Source organism: Sphaeramia orbicularis, chromosome 3, assembly GCF_902148855.1.
Source record: "Sphaeramia orbicularis chromosome 3, fSphaOr1.1, whole genome shotgun sequence".
NCBI classification, from domain to species: domain Eukaryota; kingdom Metazoa; phylum Chordata; class Actinopteri; order Kurtiformes; family Apogonidae; genus Sphaeramia; species Sphaeramia orbicularis.
Genome location: NC_043959.1, coordinates 38,175,540 through 38,196,517, shown reverse-complemented (window position 1 = coordinate 38,196,517; position 20,978 = coordinate 38,175,540). Strand labels below are relative to the sequence as shown.

General features: G+C 37.5%; 1 protein-coding gene across 4 annotated transcripts; it reads left to right on the top strand.

Annotated features, from left to right (window-relative positions):
- Positions 1 to 250: 250 nt before the first annotated feature.
- On the top strand, positions 251 to 20,279 carry LOC115411004 (protein mono-ADP-ribosyltransferase PARP6). 4 transcript variants are annotated; one of them, XM_030122920.1, is made up of 23 exons: positions 251 to 545; positions 1,992 to 2,107; positions 2,545 to 2,622; positions 4,300 to 4,394; positions 4,677 to 4,737; positions 5,008 to 5,023; positions 5,185 to 5,251; positions 5,565 to 5,714; positions 8,576 to 8,726; positions 9,044 to 9,175; positions 9,675 to 9,770; positions 9,903 to 9,995; positions 10,201 to 10,326; positions 10,540 to 10,605; positions 10,838 to 10,905; positions 11,111 to 11,159; positions 11,311 to 11,423; positions 12,740 to 12,812; positions 14,615 to 14,684; positions 16,059 to 16,138; positions 16,298 to 16,361; positions 16,680 to 16,764; positions 18,207 to 20,279. In XM_030122920.1, the coding sequence occupies exons 2-23, from the start codon at positions 2,105 to 2,107 to the stop codon at positions 18,307 to 18,309; spliced, it is 1,839 nt and encodes a 612-aa protein (XP_029978780.1). In that variant the 5' UTR covers positions 251 to 545; positions 1,992 to 2,104; the 3' UTR covers positions 18,310 to 20,279. The 4 variants fall into 4 exon arrangements, 3 of the variants coding, with proteins under 3 accessions (XP_029978780.1, XP_029978769.1, XP_029978760.1); XM_030122909.1 differs by having other exon boundaries at positions 4,933 to 5,023; positions 10,543 to 10,605; XM_030122900.1 differs by having other exon boundaries at positions 4,933 to 5,023.
- The last annotated feature ends 699 nt before the right edge of the window (positions 20,280 to 20,978 follow it).

The following is a 20,978-nucleotide window of genomic DNA, read 5'->3' as shown; positions in this document are numbered from 1 at the left end:
AAAGCATGACTGCACATCAATACACTGACACTGACTAATGCAACCACACACACGCACACACACACACACACACACATACACACACACACACACACACACACACACACCTACACACACACAGAGGAGATGCAAGCATACACAGGACCTTTTTTTTCTCCTCCATTTTTCCCTGCTATCTTTCAGCAGCAGTGCAGTCAGCTGCAGGTCACATGACCAGCTGCCTAGCTTTACTGAGCATGCTCAGACCCCTCAGTGTTGTCAGGCAAAATATAAGACAGCAGTAGGAGCAGAGATCTGCAATAGATAAACACATAGGCTCACACACACCAGCTGGCTTGCTTACAGACACACACCAGGATCACTGAGAGACGGAGGCTGTGAAACTGGGGGATTGTGGTTATAGTCTCTTATTTCCTAGTATTAAAGGGCTTATTGTGATCATTCATTTCAGTGGAAAGCAAGCGCCGAAAGAAAGGCAGGTGTGCCCTTTAAGAGGGGGAGCAGCTGAGGCAAGGACAGCATCCGAGTCTGCATCCTCTGTGGAGGTAAGTGTGGTTGGATGGGGTGGGGGCACAAAGCATAGGGGGAGGGGAAAAGCTGACCGACTGCATCTGTGTTTGTGTTAAATACTTATCTGAAGGTGAAATTGGAACAGTGATGGGTTTGTGGGGGGGGTGAGGGGGGAGGCTCAGTTTGTCTGAGACTCGATTGGTATGTGAGACGACAGTGGCTATGGGAATGGCGGGGAGTGGTGGTGGTGGTGGTGGTGGGGGTTGATGTAGATGCTAGCAGGGTTATGGAGGACATGGCAGGGCAGCAGTCATTTAGAAGAAAGGAGCTGAAGTGGGAGACATGAGACATGAGGGGTGGTGGGGGGAGCAAAACCACAAATCTCTAAAGAGGGTTAGATTTATATTCAGGAATAAGCAGTGGATGAATATTCTGTGTTGATAATGTAAATAACAGATATAGTAGACAAGCAAAAACAGCTAACTAACAATAATGATATAATAACATTGATCAAGATGTATTATTTATGCTATTATTAGTGATTACTAATGTGTTTTAGGATGGCATTCCTAGTCTACATTAGTCTATGTTTGAAGATCTTTCAGATTCCACGGTTGATAAATCCTATTAATTCAGTATACTTAAGGTTTATTATATACTAGGAGATGTAGATTGTGATATGTATTCTGTGGAACTCTGCATGAGCAGCCTCAAGTCATGTCCAAAGTGCTCTGGAGCCATTGTTTACATGTCTGACACACAATGTGCCAGGCTGTACTGCACTTTTCTTTGTTATGCCTGTGATGTTGTTCACCATCGTACTTGCATTTTGTCATTTATTTTTCCATACGGTGTCATAATTTACCCCTAAACTAAACAAATTAAGATTCATTTAAGATACTTTTTGTCTTCATACCAATGTCTGTAGCTATCCTTTATTCCTTTATTTATCCTTTATTTTATCCTTTATTTTAACATTAGAATAGTATAACAGTATGTGCCCTATACGCCATTGTTTCAGTATGATGTTAAATTATCAATAAATGTATTTAATTTTATACCTAATAGCAGAATTGCGAGAGTTTTCTAAAATTCTGAAATATCCATTTAATGCTGTTGTTAAAAATGGCAGTCTATCCATGAACGATAGTGACTTAAACAAATGTGCTTCAGTGTACTTGTATCAGCCTGTAATGTTTTATATTAATGGCTGGAAATCCTACAACAAACAAAGAAAGAAATGGAGACATCCAGGGTACTGAACGTACAGCGCTATCTCCCACACATTCTCTTCACAGTGATTAATGCCACTCTGAAAGGAGGCAGAAATGGCTGTTGCTAGGATACATGGCAAGGTGAAGTGCGGACGATTTAAAGAAAAGAGGAGGAGGGCACCATTTACAAAGAATGGCATCGTTGGAGCTGGCCTCTTCGTTTCATGTGGGGTTCTTATGTTATATTTTTAATTCTTGTATTTTCAGAGTTTCAGTTCAGTTTTCTGAAGAGTGTTCGTTCTACTCGGAAATAGGCTGCAATGGTTGGCAACAGCCAAAGGCCTAAACCTGTCTGAGTGAGCCTATGAACAGCAGACCTGATGGTAAGACAGCTCCAATTGTATATAATTGAGGGTTTATAGAGATTTATAATTAGTAAACGTAATTAAAAAATATATTATCTGCTGGAGAGAGACCTTAAAATGTTATGTTTCTTCAGCTAGACCTTCAGGGTTTGAGCTTGGCTGTGACTGACAGGATGTGTGGTTATTTTTATTTTCAGAGTAGTTTATCAACTTTCCCTCTTGATTTGTCATTTCAGTATTCTTTTGAACACAGAATATCCTGTCATTTGAAAATAAATCACGATACTTTGTCTGTCCCTTTGAGATTGCTATATAAAGATCTGTTTTGAAGCCCTTCAATGGGAAGCTAAATAGGGACATGTGAGAAAGGATGTGAGATGAAAGGATGATAGAGAGAGGTTGCATTTTCTGTCCGCTCCACTATAATAGCCCTTTCACAATATGCGGGCCCACAGGACATCAAAGGCCAGTGCTGGACAGATGAGGAGTCGGACGGAGAGAACGAGTCGGAACAGTTCCTGTATGGCATTCAGGTAAATCAGAGCCTGTTGCCCATTTCAGGATGTTTAATTTGTTGTTGTCAGGGAATTTAATTTCTAAATGATTCACTATTTTACAATACAAAAAGAAAGAGTCATTACTAAACTTTGCAAAAAAATTATGTTGATAGGATATGTTTGCTGACTCATAGGTTCTGCTGTTATGTTGGCAGCAAATGAAGCACTTAATAATTTAACAACCTTTAAAGTCAAGACCCTTCAGCAGTCCATAACAACAGATGATGATGAATACATTAGGTAGAATGAACATATTTTACTATTTTTGTTAGTCTTGCAGCTTTGCTAGTCATTAAAATCTTGTCCACATAACATTGTGCAGAGAATAATATGAATCAGACCACATAATGGGGATTTTCAGAGAAATCTAGTTGCTTCATGATTGTTATAATTGTTGGTCAAGCAGAAATTTAGATTCCAAGGAGAGGCTAGAGAAAAAGTTCAGGGTCATCAACATCAGTCTGAATCATCCCTCTGGGGATCATAAATATCCAGACCAAATTTCATGGTAATATGGCAAATGGCTGTTGAGATATTTTTCTCTGGTGGTGTAGAACAGATGGACCAGCTGAGTGACATTTTCATCCCAATGCCCGGAGCTAGTCAGGCAAAAAAAATTGAATTCATGTGAAGCATGATAAAATGTAAAGGCTTGTGTCAGTGTTTCACAATGCTTTAAATGAATTTCATTTTTCGTGGCTGAAAGTAGCTAATCTGGCATTAAATGCTATAAAGCGCACAAGTTGTGGAAAAAACGAACACGAGTGTAAGACTACATATCAGTGTTCTTTGTCACTTCTCACACACCGTGAACCAAGAAGTATCGCTGACACACAATATTGTCAAAATTGATTCTGCAACCACAGTTTAGTGTATCATCTCATCTTGTATAGTTCAATGTTTCACTTCCATACAAGATCTTAATCTGCTAGTCATCCTTTTTTATCTCCCAAGGCTTGTGATTGAAATGTAAATCCAGTCTGGGACTTAAAGCTCCTTTCCATGCAGTCACAGCACATGAAAGCAGCAGGCTGAAGATAAGGATGAAAGTGCTGGATCTGCTTTAAACAGTCAGAGCTGAGGAAATGAGAGTGTGACTGTAAGTCTAGATACCAGGAACATATATGACAAACTTTCTCATCACTGAGGCTGTGAAGAAAGTTGCTATGATACCAGAGAATGTGGAAAATGTCAGGATGGAAAACATTTGGAAAAAAACAGAAATATAGCCTATAATTTCAGTGGTGTTGTACACACCGAACAGGTAACTGTGAATTTTTATCTCTATCTAATAATATAAAAGTCTGATTTCATTACAAATATATTTTTTAAAAATAGGAGAAAAAGGAAACATCGACTAAATAGAGCAAATTATCCCAAGTCTCTGTGGACTTGACACCTTAGCTTCTTAAAGAGAAATTATGCCATTATGAAAAAGAGGTCATTGGTCATAACGTATAAACACCTTACAAATGTAGTCTAGGGTGTTGTTAGAACTCCTTGACATGTTGTGTTTAATTAAAATAAAGCTGTGGTTATGTCTGAAATGCATGCTAAATGTAGCCATTGCTCAGGTTTCTCCCTGTTCTGTCAAGTCTTCAGTGTTGCTCGGTGTCTCTTGTAACCTTTGTTAATTTTTCTAAATATTATCAGGGGAGCTGCGCTGCTGACCTGTACCGCCACCCTCAGTTAGATGCAGACATCGAGGCTGTAAAGGACATTTACACTGAGAGTGCTGTCTCTGTCAGGTATACCATACACATGACATTTTGAGATTTATTCAGGGAAAATTACTAACATTACTAGAGGACAAGCAAAATAACAATAAAGTAATTAATAGAAAATAAGATTCAGTTTCCTGGCACCTCTGGTTTGCAACATAAGCTGGAAAAGCTGTCACCATGAATAAAAGAACCTACTCATTTTAAATAGGCTTTGTCCAAGGAATATAATAAGATAAAAGGTTAGAGTTTAATGAATCCCATTAGTTATGATGAATGAACTGTACCTGATATTCTGTGTCTGAACAGGGAGTATGGAACAATTGATGACGTGGACATCGATCTTCACATTAACATTGGTTTCTTAGATGTGAGTCAACATTCTTCTTTCTCTGCAACACTGCCTCTGTCTTTGCCTTTTATTCTTTGAATGTTGATGTTTTGCAAAGTAACACATCATTTATAATGCATAATTTGCTCATTATTTATTAACGGCACAAGAAATTACCCTAATTAGGTGCTAACTCTGTATATTTGTGTGTATCTGTGTGTGTGTCTGACTCAGGAGGAGGTTGCGACAGCTTGGAAAGTTATCAGAACAGAGCCCATTATTCTGAGACTGCGCTTTTCTCTTTCTCAGTACCTCGACGGACCTGGTGAGTAAAGATGTCAGTGTGGATGTTGGGTTCTTTAGATATTGTGCCACTCACTGACTGTGGGAGGTGAGTACAGAGTGTTCTATTCAAGAGCAAGAGTGACGGACAGAGTCAGTGTGTACCTCCATCCTGTGTAATAATATTACTCATCTTTTTGTCAGAGCCGTCAGTAGAAGTGTTTCAGCCCTCCAATAAAGAAGGTTTCAGCCTCGGCCTACAGCTCAAAAAGTAAGTAATATAAACTCAAAGCACCTATAGTTTTTTTTTTTCTGCAAAATAGTGTCAAGTAGATTTCGTAACTCACCCACAGTTTCCAATGATTTTAACTCACCTAAATATACAAAAGCAGAAATACTATGGATGCCTTTACCTAGTGTTTTGAGCTTCTGTTGATAATTCACTTACATGAGACATTAATATTCACAGATATTCTTTAACAAACACAAAAAAGAATCAGACTTAAAAAGTAATTCACCCTGTTTCTGCCACTTTTGCTTATATTTCTCCCTTCTTGAATCTCTTTTTTTTTGTAACATGGCAGGATCCTGAGCACGTTCACCTCGCAGCAGTGGAAGCACCTCAGTAATGAATTTCTTAAAGCCCAGCAGGAGAAGAGGCACAGCTGGTTCAAAGCCGGAGGAACCATCAAGAAGTTCCGGGCCGGGCTCAGCATCTTCTCCCCCATACCCAAGTAGGTCTTTCTCTCCCTTGCTGTACATCTCTTTTTTTTTTATCTACATAGCGATCTTTACGTTACACAGTACATTACGCTGCTCATTTTAGGTTTCTGGCCCACAATTATATAACACTATTGAAGCAGAATATTAACACTGCTGCCAATATCTCATATTTTATACAGGGTATTTTAGTTAATGGAGCTAGTATAGATTTTGTTCCATAAATCAAACTATGCATTAATCCCAGCAGTTTTTTGGAATTGAAAATATTTATATATTGTGTTATTATTTGCTAAAAAATATATATTTATTCATTTTTATAAAAAAAAAAAAAACAACAACAACAACACAAAACAGCCCCTACGCCCCTCCTGCACATCAATATTTTTTTTTTCACTCAAGTTTTTATATTTATTTTATGAACACATAATCAGCAAAAATAACAAAGAATGAACAAAAAAACCTTGCTTGGGTACACTACACTACACTACATTCACATTATTCCGTCCTTCCACCATTCTGGGTTCTGTAATCAGTCCATTTATTCCATTTTTTTGTCCATTTGTGCTTCTTATAGTCGCAGTTTGTAATTATTTTTTCCATTGTATATATTCCTTCAATAATTGTGATCCATTGGTTCTTTGTTGGTGGTTCTGTCTTTCCCCAGTTCCTTGTAATAGCTTTTTTGCAAGACACTAAAAGTACCTTAACCAAGTATATGTTGTTTCCCACATTTCCATCAGACAAGTTATACAAATACAGAATATCACAGCACATTGGAATCTCATACTCCATTATTTGTTGTAGTACTCCACACACCACCTCCCAAAACGCAGTTATTTTATCACATTTCCAAAAGACGTGTGTGATCTACATCAAATTCTCCACATTCCCTCCAACATTTATGCTGTCTGTTTATGCACATCAATGAATTTACATCAACACAGTCTTGACAACAATAAATTATTATGTTACAAATTAATAATCGTACATTGAATAAAAGAAAGAAAAGTGTGTGTAATACAGAAAACAGCAAGGTCAGTCACTCACATCAGTCACCTCATTGAAGAAATTTTAATACAGGGTCCATATCTGGTCAAACCCTTTGCCTCTATCATCATTATAATACCTTAGTCTCTCCAGTTGTAGCGTGTTTGCCAGTTCTCTCAACCAAAGGTCAAACACGGACATTAAGTCCTTCTTCCACACTTTCAGGATCAACTTTATAGCAATCACCATACCAAACAAAACAGCAACTTTCTCATATTTATTGGCTGATGGTAAAGTCCCAATGATGGCAATGAGCGGATCTGGATCCCAGTGCTTCCCAAAAACCACTGAAAAACAATGAAAAATACTCTTCCAGAATGAGTGAAGTTTAGCGCATGACCAGAGGGAGTGCGTTAAGTTGCTGATTGCAGATTTGCATCGGTTGCAAACTGATCAGCAGTGTCATTTTGATACTCATTTTAGAAAAAGATTCCTAGACTCTTCATAAAAGCATTGTTTAATAATAAAAAGGAGAAAGCCTGCTTAACTGTCTTCACATAAGACTTTTAAAAAATAACTGATTTACCATTTACATTCATACTGCCAATTATTTGGTTCTTACCAAGATAAACAAAAAATTGATTTAGAAATGTTAGATAATTTATCTTGTTTAGAGAGTTATTTTCTTATTTTAAGTGTTCATACATCTGTAGACATGCTCATTTCTAGATTTAATTCAAGAAATCTTGTCAAGTGAAATTATCTTGCTGCATGGACAGATATTTCACTTGTTTTGAGTAGCTTTTTCCTCAGATTTAGTGTTTTTATCTTGTTTTTAAACACCTTTTTTTGCAGTACACAAGTGGTTGGTGATCATATTTGACATATAATTGCCAGTTATAGGTAAATAACTCTAGTATATAGAGATAGTCTTATAGCTATAGAGGTTATTAAAATACTAAATACCTAATACTGAAAATGCTTAAGACTGACCTGTTTGCGAGAGGTGAACTATAAAAGTAGACAGGCCAAAGGAAGCTCTGGCACATCATATTGCAGATGGATGAAAACTCAAAATGTGACATGTTTACCCAGTTTCCCAAGGGGCGTAGAACCTCTGTCTACCCATCTTACTCCCAAATGCTTTTACATTTATGAGTTCATAGAGAATGTATCCAGGCTTATTCAAGGTCAATAACTACTAAGATGTCTTGGCATCTGCATGACCTGACCAGAGTGTCACCTCAAGAGGGCTTTGATAATGTACTCAGAGCAGTGCTGGATGCAAAAGCTGTGTTTTCCTCTTCTGCTTTAACTTCAGTTTGTATTCCCATGGCATATAATCTGGGTGAATATAGTGATCAGTGTGTTGGTTCATTGTTCATTGTTTGTGGAGTAGCTATAACGGGGAAACCATTCAATATGTTTTCCATGCTACAGTTTATCACTTATGTGTTGGAGTGGTTCTTTTTGTTTATCAGTTATTTCTCCATGACGGCATTTATCATGTCTTATTTTTAAAGTAAACTACTTATAAACTATTCAGTTCTTTTGCTATCCATGCACAAACAAAGCTAACATCACGAACAAATACTGCTGGTCATTTTATTCTGTAACATCAAAATGATGTTGTAACAACTGGTCTGTTCTTTGGTTAGTAAGGTTGCATATGTTTTTAATCTGTCTTTACACAATAAGGTTGCAGTTTTTTCTTCCTCTTCTTCTTCTTTTTGGTTTTCAAATTAAATATGTATGTAGTTTATAAAGCCATTCTCTACTATGTTCATAGTTCATATATAGATATATTGCTGTGCCAACATTAACATGTCTTGCTTTAGAAAATCTGTCTGATGAAGATGAAATCATTCATGTCTTTCTCTTTCAGGTCTCCAAGTTTTCCCCTAATCCAAGACACGGTTTTAAAAGGGAAGCTGAGTGTTCCTGAGCTGAGAATGACCCGTCTGATGAACCGCTCTATCTCATGTACCATGAAAAACCCTAAAGGGGAGCTCTTCAGTTATCCTCCAAACAGCCAGGTCAGTGTCAGTGTGGACCTTCGCATCTATTTAGAGTCAGTAACATTTCCTCTGTGTTTCACCTATTGTCACAATTCTGAGGATCTGAACTTCACATCCCTGTGATGCAAAATTATTCCTAATTGCAAAATGCGCAAAGCTTGTTGGAAGACACTTTGCATTGTTATTTTCTGTGTTTGCTCACTGTGATCCACTCCGAACCCTCTTCTCAGTCACCTGCCACCCGCACTGTTCCCACTTGAGCTTTTCCCTTCCCTTTCTGTAACATGGCTGGTGCGCTGTTTCCCATAATGCTTTGTCTTCACTTGACCCATCAGACTGTGGCTGTCCCAGCGGCCAGGGCCCCAGCGCAGATTACCACGAGGCAGCTGATTGAATTGTTTTTCTCATCCCAGGCGGGAGGACACTGCAAGAACATCCCTACCTTGGAGTATGGCTTCTTAGTGCAGGTTAGAAGTCAGTGGGAAATTACTCTACCTCAAGGCACTAAAAAAAAAAAATATAAATATACATACATATAGAGAGAGAGGGAGAGAGAGACAGTAGATGTTTATAGGGACAACCTCAGGTGAGTTTAGTGATCAAAAGTGGTTGTCTCTGTCGGTAACTGCTGTATACAGGGTGCATTCAGGCAGGCAGTTAAACATCTGGAAATGTCATCACCGGTGGCAGATGACAGTGCATTTTTGTAAACTTTTAGTATCTTCAGGATATCAGAATATTTGCCTGTGCAACTAAAATTAAAATTAAAATGCCATCTTGCACTTCTTCTCAATGTGAGAGCCCTCACTCATGCAATGTAAGTCACAAGGGCCTGGGGAAATCAGTCAAACCAGTTATCCTTGTTTAATGATAATTCTGCTGCCAAACTCATGTTTATGACTTTGAATGGTAGTACTGCAAGTGGGAGTGATAACTGGGGACACCACTGTACTTTTCTCCTAACAGATAATGAAGTACTCCGAGCAGAGGATCCCCACACTCAACGAGTACTGTGTAGTGTGTGACGAACAGCATGTCTTTCAGAATGGATCCATGCTGAAGGTATCAGAGACAAGAAAGGGAACATGCTGTAAAAATATAAATATTAATAAAAGAAATGTTTTATAAGGTCTGGTCCACATGCATTATGTTTTTTATGTGTCTTAGCCTGTTTGTTTGTGTGTGTTTATTTAGCCGGCTGTGTGCACCAGGGAGCTGTGTGTGTTTTCCTTCTACACTCTGGGTGTCATGTCTGGAGCTGCAGAGGAAGTCGCCACCGGAGCAGAGGTGACATCGGCACATCAACAGTATTTTAAATATCGGCATTACATGTTTATTTCTCTGCAATAATAAGGTGTTAATGTATTTTTACCACCTTATGATCCAAAAGAAGTATTTCAGTGGTTGCACGATAATGAATAAAATAGAAATGCAATCTGCACCACAAGTGAAATTATGTCATAAAAACGTTTTCTCACTTTTGTCTCTGTAGGTAGTGGACCTCCTTGTGGCCATGTGTCGAGCTGCTCTTGAGTCTCCCCGTAAGAGCATCATCTTTGAGCCCTACCCTTCTGTTGTGGATCCTAATGACCCTAAAACTCTAGCCTTCAACCCAAAGGTCAGCATCCTCACATGCAGAACTGTTCTTTCTAACTAATACGTACATTCATTTAGTTACTAGATGACAGATTTAACAGTAAAGCAAATTATATAATTTGTTAGTTTGATTTCTAGTATAAAAAATGACCCTCTATGAGTGATTTTAAGTGTTTGCATGTTGTTTCTTTTCTCATCACACACAATGGATGTTTGGCTTAAACGATGAACACAGAAGAAGAATTATGAAAGACTGCAAAAAGCACTGGATAGCGTCATGTCCATCCGGGAAATGACACAGGTATGAGCAGAAGAAGGGAGGGAAACAAGAAAGAAGTCACAGTATGTGTCTGTTTGAGTAATAACTCTGTCCAGTTGACAGTAGAAAGCATTAACTCCTCCCCACTAGTGTCAAAGGCATACATACATTTTAGAAATAAAATCACATGTCCAAAGCTGCCCACTTGGCCATTTGGCTTTGACGAAACATGTGAAAAATCCCAAAAAACAACAAATGTCTGTTGTTTTTCCAGGGCTCATATCTGGAGATCAAAAAACAGATGGACAAACTGGACCCTTTGGCCCATCCTCTGCTACAGTGGTGAGTGGAAAAGCTCTGCTCTAAAAATGGACTTAATCTAATTACTATATTAACAAGCTATTAACTAAATGGAGAGAATAAATACAGCATGATTTCTCAGCAGAGAGAATTTTAGGTGTTTTTAAAATAACGGTGATGATTGTTACTAAATTTAGTTTATTTTGTTCCCTCCGCCATCCTTTGTCTCATTTCTGTTTTTCTACAGGATTATTTCCAGTAACAGGTCTCATATTGTCAAGCTGCCACTGAGTAGGGTAGGAAACCAGAATGACAGCCCAAAAAGTCTTCTCTGTCAGATCATTTATATAATGTATTGTGTAATGTGAAGTGTCATGTTCACTCTTCCTCTCTTTCTGTTTGTCTCTCTCTCACTCTTACTCATGTATCGTGATCTCATTGTGATAGCAACTCAAATTCATGCACACCTCCCACCAGTTCCTGCTGCTCAGCAGCCCCCCAGCCAAGGAGGCTCGTTTTCGCACTGCCAAGAAGCTATATGGCAGCACGTTCGCCTTCCAGTGAGTCTGCTCCTATTTACCTCCACTGCTTTTATACCAACAAAACACTGTATGGCTATTTCAAAACTTATGAGGTAAAATTATGACGACTGTTAAAAAGATTATAAAAATAATTTATGGGTATTTTATTGTTAAGGTTATGGCTATTGGGTGAATAAAAAGTGAAAAATCACTTGCTGTAAATAACCAAATCAACTATAGTCGCAAAAGCGTATGCCTAATGTAGCGTTATAGCATGTCAGACATGAACACGTCTCAGTTTAACACCTGGTCATTATGCTGTGGATTCAGGGGCCACTCTAGCAGATTTTTATTGAACCATAACAAACAACAGTACAGAGCAGTGGCTACTCACTTGGACAGAGACACCACCGTGCTAAGCCAGCACATGGATCCAGAAATATCCACGATAAAGATTTGTACTGTAGCAGATGGGACTCTGTTGAATATATTAGATACACACAGGCACTTGCAGCAACTCATGAGCAGTGATAATAGTGTCTGTTCATGCTGGTAAACACTGCAGCTACAGCAGGTTCAAAAGAAGATGCCAAATGTCAAAATGGATATTCATTTTAGATGTATATTGATAAATACCAAATATAAATTCATGTATAACAGAGGTAAATGTGTGAGAATTTTAGTGCGAAGAAAGTGATTTACAAGGCGATATGTGAAAATAAAACCTCTTGCATGTGTAGCTAAAAAAAAAAAAACCAAAGGTTAAAAAGACTCCAAAATGAGTTAAAAATAACACCTGATGACAGTTTTTATTTTAAGAGACCAGTGGGGAAGATAGTGGCGATACCTGTCTCAGGGATGGGTTGTCAGCTTTGATCACTTATTTTTAATGCTTTTATTTCTCTAAATATTAAATGATATAAATTTGGAGGTCAGTGATGTAACAACATGTCCACAAATATCCTTGTTTAAATATAGAAATAGTTTTCAGTAGGGTTTTGTTGTTGGCAGTAGACCGTGCAAATCTTCCCACTTAAAAGGCTATTTTAGATATTTTTACACAACTGTAATAATCACAATAGTTTGTGTAGATTATAATATTATAACTTAGTGTCTCATCCTAAGATTTTTTTTAATTTGTATTTTTTTACAGCTACAAATATACATTTAATAGAATAATTTTATTTCAGGGTTTCATTTACAGCACTTTATTTTATTTAGTTTTACCTTATTGAATTTCAAAAAGCTCAGACCTTCCGTATGATTCCTAAAGTTCCACGCCTGTTTCATTTCACACAGCAGTTTTTGGTTTATCTCTCCTTTCCTATCTCTCCCTCTCTCTACACTTGCTCTAGTGGTTCCCACATAGAGAACTGGCACTCTGTTCTGAGAAATGGACTAGTCAATGCCTCTTATACCAAACTGCAGGTACGTAACCCTGGCAGTTGGCGTGAATTTACGATGCATCTCCTCTCGGACAGTAAACCTGCTCTTGGATGGAGCAGGTTTGCTGTTCGGCTGATTCATTTTTGCAGTTAATGGATGCCAGCTTCCCTTTCGTCAGCTTTGCAATTGGCATTTTATCGAGCAGGGCACATTGAGAGATTTTCCTGGCCAGTGTCGGCTGCTTTCTGCTCAGTCGGTCGACAGTAGTAGATAACAGCCTCTTCCTGTTGTGGGACAAAGGACAGGGCTGTGATGTCAGGATGCTACCCATGTGCCCTGTTGGGTAACCATCTAGAGCAGTGAGTGGGTTAGGTCTGATGCTGAAGGATGCGGTGTGGACAGTCTTTTCATAGTGGGTGAGGATTTCCACTGGGTGCACTAAGGGTACTTCCACAGAAGGTCAGTAACCATCACCATTCACTATCTGCCAAGACCTGGATCAAACAGTATGTAATACTTTATGCAACATATAAGGTCACCCATACATGACCTGATGAAATTAGAAACATTAAGATATTTACAAGTCTGGTAAATGAAAAACAAATAAACCTGCTTTCCGAATGTACCCTCTGCATTTTTATGACGTTCTTCAAAGGCTGCTGCTGGACTTTATAATACAGGTCTGTAAAAGATAAATAAATAATTAAACAAGAGAAGAAAAGGGTAGTGCTAGAGAGCACAGAATTGTCTCATTTGCACAATAGGGCTGATAATGAGTGCTTGAAGATATACCGGCATGCCCTGAAAATAGATTAAACACACAATTAAATCTGAAATCTCAAAGATCTTTGAAACTTTCACGTCGGCCGTGGTTACTCTATCATGCTGATGTGTTTCATTTATTTCTTCTTTGTTCGGCAACTTTTGAACTGTCAATCTTTGATCTCGCCTCGGTGCTCGTCTGCCTCCTCTTTCTCCTCTGTTTCACCTTGAGCATTGACACCCGCTTCCTCTTTCATTGTGTTTCACAGGAGGAGGAGGAGTCTGCCTCCAGCTCCAGCCATCACACAAAATCTCTTGTCTATTATCTCTTTTGATTTCTTCCAGATGTGCCACAGCCTGACCTCACTTTTATTCACAAACTATGAAGTTGCTCTTTGTTCTCCCTCCTGCTTCTCATCTTTTTTCCCCCACTGTGGCTAATGAACACCTGTCCATTTTGAGGTTCTTTCATTTTATGGACATCCTTATGAGGAAGGCCATTGCCACCGTCATTGTTACTGTGATTGTCATTGTCATGGCATCTTCATCCTCATCTTTGAATCATCACATCTGGTCTCATTTTCCATGTCAGCATTATGCGAGGAAAAAAAAATGTTCATAAAATTCATGAGCGTTACATGATCTTGACTATGTTGTAATGTCAACATATGTTCACAGTGCAAAGGTGTCGCCTTGCGGATTTAGGATTCATATCATATCACAGCTGTAATCAAATTGTCTCTCCTTTTTATGGCATTATTGCCTTTCACTCTGATTGGGTTTCCATGTGGCTGTATTATATGTGTGTGTTCATGCTTGGTTTGTGACCTGTGTCAAATAGCAACTGTAAACACACCACTGTTTGTTTGGAAATCCTCTAAGCACAGCAAATGTGTTTGGTTTGCCAGGTAAACAGTCACAGAAACACGGTCTGTGAAGTGACTTATGCATTCCTTTGGTTTATCTATAGTCGATTTGCTATGCAATTTAGTGTATATGTGAGGAGATCCACATGTGTGCTACGGTTGTCCTGTGCAACTGCTCAGTGACCCTTCCTTCCTTCCTGCTCTTTCCAACCCAAGCTGCATGGGGCAGCGTATGGAAAGGGCATCTATCTGAGCCCCATCTCCAGCATATCTTTCGGATACTCAGGTATGACCGACTCATTCCTTGCCACCTGGCCCTATCTGAACCCCTCTGGTACCCTTCTCCCTGTCATCCACCATGTCGGTTGAGTATGTATTGTTTGTGACACGCCCTTGATTTTCATCCTGGAAAACTCCATTTTCACCAGAGGGAATTCGCCATCGTTTTATCGTCTTATGGTTTTGTGCTGCACTTTACTGTGTGTCCATTTCTTGTGCTGGTGGTTGAGCTTGTGCTTTGCCTATCATACTTTGTGTTGTGGCTGTGGAGCTGTCCATGGTACTCTGTACTCTGCTTCCGTTTGCTTCCATTGGTAGGGTTCGATGTAGAGTTATTTGTAATTTTAAAACAATTTTGTTCAAGTGTCTACCATGAGCTACATACTTCCCATTTAATATTTCCTTTGAACTCACTTTCATAGGTTTGTTTTTAGATCAGATTACAGGTGGGTGCTGTTTATATGATCAGAGGATCAGGTTGCTAAAGGTGTGTCTGTTAACATTTATACTGACTTTTAAGAAGTCAAGGAATACTAACTCAACGAATAAATACATACTTGTCTTTTTCTTACAAAATAATGATGTCAGATAATAACCAATAAAGACCCAATGCTACTTTTGTGGCAGTTCCCAAATTAATTAGTCTCTCTATTCAATCTTTCTTAAGTGATTTATCACCATTCATTATAATATTATCCTCTGTATTTTGCATTTTTTCAATGAAAATCAGGTATTTTCCCATATTTAATTCACTGATCATGTAGATGTTCATAAAAGCTCAGATTAAAGTTGATTATCACAATATCAGAAACAGAAAAAAAAAAGGAAGAAAATGTGACTTTTTCAACAACATATATAATTAATTGAATATAAACCAAGTGTCTCCATCCACTGTTATTAATCAAACTCCATAGATTTGACTGGGGAAATAATGTTGTAGAAGACGACTGTGTTTCCACGGTAACTACAGAGCCTCTCAACGTCCAATTGGGTCATATCTGATGACCATGAAAAGATGACAAACTGCATTTCACACCCATTATTTACATAGATTGATAGGATTAATAGATCAACAGGTATTAAACAGTTCAGATCAGTAGATGCTTTTGGTCACCAGTGGATGTTTGGGTCTTTATGGGTTAAGATCATAAGTTGCTTTAATATAATGTGTTGGTAATTAAAATAAACACATCTGTCCCTTTATTTTTAAGATATAGACTTTTTTGGCATTGAAACACTGACCTTCATATGAAGGAGAGCACTGCTGGTATTATAATCTCTGGAGTTCACGACCACTAGAGAAAGGTTTTTCACAGCTTGAGTGACTCAAGGTAAGGTCATTCTGACTGAGGGTTTGCCTTCTGTGTGCTGCTTAATGCAGGAATGGGGAAAGGACAGCACCGCATGCCCACGAAAGATGAGCTAGTGCAGCGTTACAACCGAATGAATACCATACCACAGGTGAGGGACGCGTTCAATACACTCATACAGTGTACAGAATTTATTAAATGAAAAGCACAACATGTTTTTTAGAGACAGACTCCAAATAGCCTGTTATGCTGTCTTCCTTGACTCATAATTATAGTTAGTATTGTACATTATTTTCATCTTTGTCAACAGAGTCGCCCAATACAATCAAGATTTCTTCAGAGTCGAAATCTAAACTGCATTGCTCTGTGTGAAGGTAATTATGAAGATCTTAAAATGTTCTAAATAACAGATAATACTACTGTCAATAGTAGTCTCTAGGATTGTGAAATGCACAGGAAAGTGAGAAATGTATAATTCAATGATTCTTAAAAATACTTTAATCAGTTATTGCAGAGATGATTATAATAGGAATAGAGAGTAACAACATACGATGGAGTATAGCAACAAAGACACTCTGACTAAAACCAATACTAGTAACAAAGAAAGAAGAAATGTAACATAATAATAAACATGAATCACCACTGCTCCTTTTACAGTTTTTGTGTATAATACACGTCTGTCTTTTTAACAGTGATCACATCTAAGGACTTGCAGAAACATGGCAACATCTGGGTATGTCCAGTGTCTGACCATGTCTGCACCCGCTTCTTTTTTGTGTGAGTATTCCCAGAAATTTGAAAATGTATTTCTATCTTAATATCTTTTTTTTTTTATCTTAATTCTAATTTAACAGAACATACAGTAAATAATAATTATAATAATGATAATCAACATCATCATCATCATCATTGCCATTATCAAAGACAGTAAATGAATTAATGATTTATGGTTTTGTCTGCTGCTATATCTGAATCTGCCTTTGGACCTCAGCAAATAAAACATGGCCTCCGCAGTGATGATGATGTTAGGGCTTTGAATCTAAGCTTTGGACACACACGTCCACCAGATGGCAAAGTCTATTATCATGTCCACTGCTGTCTTCCAAGTTGGAAATTAGATTTGAGATGGTCTGCAATCAAATTTAAATCACAACTAAATATAATACAGTTGTGCACGTCTTCTGCATGATGACTGTGATTTTCAGATTGAGCAAATGGCTGACTTTGTTAAAATAACAGAAAAAAAAAAAAAAAGAAACTCTTCTGTTCTTTTTCAGGAATCCATTGGTGACTAAACATTGTTGTATTCCTGCAAATTACAGTATCAAATATTTTTTTAAAATTACATTAAATATTACATACAATTATATAAATATATGTAAAATTCTTTGCAGTGCTGGAATAATTTTGTTTTCATACATATGCCTCTTTATTCCTATTTATACACATCGGTAATTATATATTAGTCTCAGTTACACTTTATCTATCAAGAATAAATCACATTGTCACAATTATTTCATGAGAAGAGTTAAAAAATACAGTCGTGGAAAAAATTATTAGACCACCCCGTTTTCTTCAATTTCTTGTTCATTTTAATGCCTGGTACAACTAAAGGTACATTTTTTGGACAAATATAATGATAACAAAAAGAGCTCATGAGAGTTTAATTTAAGAGCTGATATTTAGAGAATTTCCACGTTTTCTTGATAATAATCAAAATCGCTTAAGTTCTTACATCAGTACCTATGGCACTGTACTGACAAAAACAGTGCTTTTAGGAATTCCATGTTTTTTTTTCTGTCTGTTTTAGTCACATGATACACACAGGAGTTAGTACATGATTGCATAACCATTGTTTCTGATGACTTTTGATCATCTAATCATTCTTTCCGTGACTGTATTTTATTCCAGCTTTATGGGCAACAGTGAAGTTGGCTTAGGTACAGCAGCCTTTCCAAATTAATGTACAAATATGTTGCTGATAATCGTTAAAAATTATGTGAAATTACTTATTTTTAGGGCCACCAGTTTATCATTTGTGTGCTTGAACCTCATACATACTCAGTTAAAATCCTACAATCCAGACAGAACCTAAGTCATCTGAAAGCCCAGAGAGAATCCTGTAATTAGCTGTATTAAAACTATAATAATTCTACCTAATTACAATGTAAATATAAACTGACATGTAACCATATGTGAATTCACCGCATGTGTTCTAGGTATGAGGATGGACAAGTAGGAGATGCCAACATCAACACCCAGGAGCCTAAGGTGCAGAAGGAGATCATGCGTGTGATTGGGACCCAGATCTATTCCAGCTAATGGAGACCCACCAGTGATGCTTGGATCCATATGTCTCTCTGGCGGAGGCACACAGACGGGCAGATAGAGCGAATGTTTGGCCGAGCCGACCCCAGGCCTGATACTGAAGGCTGAGGGAACTCTTGAGCACATTATTTCCTCTGATCCTTACATTTTCCACTCTATACTTTGTTCTTTTATAATCTGACCGGTTGCACATTCCATATTCATTTCATTTAAGTGTCAGTTAGGGCTCGCCTGCTTTTTTTTATTGTCAGTCTACACACGCACATACTCTTTAAAACCTGTTGAGAGTGACTGCTGGGGTTCCCCTTTTATTGCTGCACTTTTGCTTATCCTACTGACTAATTATCTCCATTTATTATTGCTCCTCGTGAGCATCTAGTAAAAAGATCAAGTAAGACAATAGCCAACAATGATCAGTTTAATTAATATTCTTTGATAAATGAATATTCAAGTCTGTTATCTGAGGGGCAAGCAATACTAGTACTACTTATTTTGTTCTTGTTCTAGCAACAAAGCTCCCAGAATTGAAAAAGTGATGTGTGGCTTGAATTCATCCAGCATTTAGTTTACAAAAAAAAAAAAAAAAAAAAACAATTTCCAGAATCCATCAATTGCATTAGTGTTTTTACTAAAAACTTAAAACCCATTCTGACTGATGATGCACTTTTCAAAACTAACTCTAAATGTTAAACACTTGGGAATCAAAAAAGAAAAAAAACGTACTCAGAGTTTTCCTTTTTTTTTTTTTTTAATCTGGCTTGCCATTAACGTAGGACTGTAGGTTTGAGTAAGAATGATTTCTGTAGAGCTTCATCAAGTGACATATTTGCTGTTACACCAGATATAATTTCATTCTGTTTGGTTCTGCAGGAATACTAACAAAATAATGTGTTTTATCTTTACTAAAAACAAAGATATCAGTGTATCATCAAGGCTCACTCGCCAGTACATGTGGATGATGCTTTTCCACTTTAAATGGCCAAAACATTAGACATGAAATAGACGGTGACCTCCTTTCTTGCCAAAAAAGAAATGAGAGCATAAACTGATGATTTTGCAAAAGGGTGAGTATAATATCTGTGTATTAAGAGATATATTCAGTTGCCTGTGTTCTGTGTTAGAAAATCTACCATAATCTGTTCCTCTGTGCCATTTCTTCGTTTCAACACAGTAGTTACCGCTTTTTCCTTATTATTTCCAAATTTCTATTTTTGTGTATGAACTCCGGGTCCCAGTGGATTAACAACTTACAAAATGAACTGTACAGAAAATTATAGACAATTTTACAAACTATCTACCAACAGTATCAGGTCCAGGTGAGCTCACAACCCTCCCATCCCAACCTGGATATTACTGAGGAGTGTGCAACGCTGTGTTTTCACCTTGGAGAATGACAACCTTGTATATCTAATCAAGTTTATCAGTTAGTCATGTACTGTATGTATGTACGTGTGGGTTTGTATTCTCTTGACATTATACTAGACATTGCACTTATTCAACATTTGCCTAAATTGGAGAAACTGACAGTCCTCGGACCTGCAGTAGATGAGGAAAACAGAGGGAAAAAAAAGAGGGAAATGTACTGTATGTATGGAGTAAGCAGCACCATGATATCCAACATCTTGACTATGTATCAAGCTGGATTTCAGCTTCTCCTGGAACTGAAAATTCTGACTATTGAATGGACTTTGAAGCACTGATAGACTGAATTGTAAATAAGGACATCGGAGACCCTGTTGCAATGTATTGCTCAGAAAGAAGTGCACATGTACAGCTGACTCATTGTGTCGTGGGACTGTGCTAATAGCTGATGCCTGTTTTCTGCCAAGAGGATTGAGCTGCGAGTGTCTTTGAGAATCTTTTTTTTTTCTCGCTGTCTGTCTCTGAGTAGTGTTTTCAAAGATGATGTTGATGACAATGACAGCTATTATGATGATGACGATGAAAGGTGGCGATGTGGAGGAAAAAAAAAAAAAAGAATAAAGCCTGATTTTGCACAGTTTTAAATGCAGTCACTTTTTCTTTTATGTCTGTGGAAAATGGCATCATCATTAAAACACAGAATTGCCCATTGTGCCTAAAAGGAACTGCTACCATGTTGAACAGCAGGGGGCAGCATTAGTCCATCAACATACAGTATGAGCAGGATTATGATATTGTGTTCGAGGGTCTGGTACAACAAAACATGCCACTTTACTATTTAGATGTGAAAATGCATATCAATGAAACCTAGAAAAGAACAAGTAAAATAGGATGAATAACAAAAAAAAAAAAAAATCTTGAATTAGGTTTTATCATCAATAAAACCACCAATACATAGCATGGAAATTATCTCCTATTATCAGCAGCACAAAAGTATGTATTAATGCATGTACTATATTAATATGAATATTGTTTTAACTGAAGATATGACTGATTTTCTATATGACCTAATATTGCGTATATTTGTTTGTAGCCCAGAGTAGTATGGAAAAAAACAGAAAGTGAAGAACATAATATATAAAGCTTAAACATGTAATTACTCACTTAATGCTCACTGATGGTAACTGTGTGCACACTATTCTACACTGCCCTGATTTGGCAAAACAAAAACAATAAATAAATTAAACTGAGGTCCTCATGATTCTGGAAGCTCTATTTTGTTCCGTCTGAAAAATAACTAG

Coding starts and splice junctions, on each gene's coding strand:
- LOC115411004 (XM_030122900.1), top strand. Junction 4,738..4,932: donor TTAACATTGGTTTCTTAGAT/GTGAGTCAACAT, acceptor TGTCTGACTCAG/GAGGAGGTTGCGACAGCTTG. Junction 12,813..14,614: donor CCTCTTATACCAAACTGCAG/GTACGTAACCCT, acceptor TTCCAACCCAAG/CTGCATGGGGCAGCGTATGG.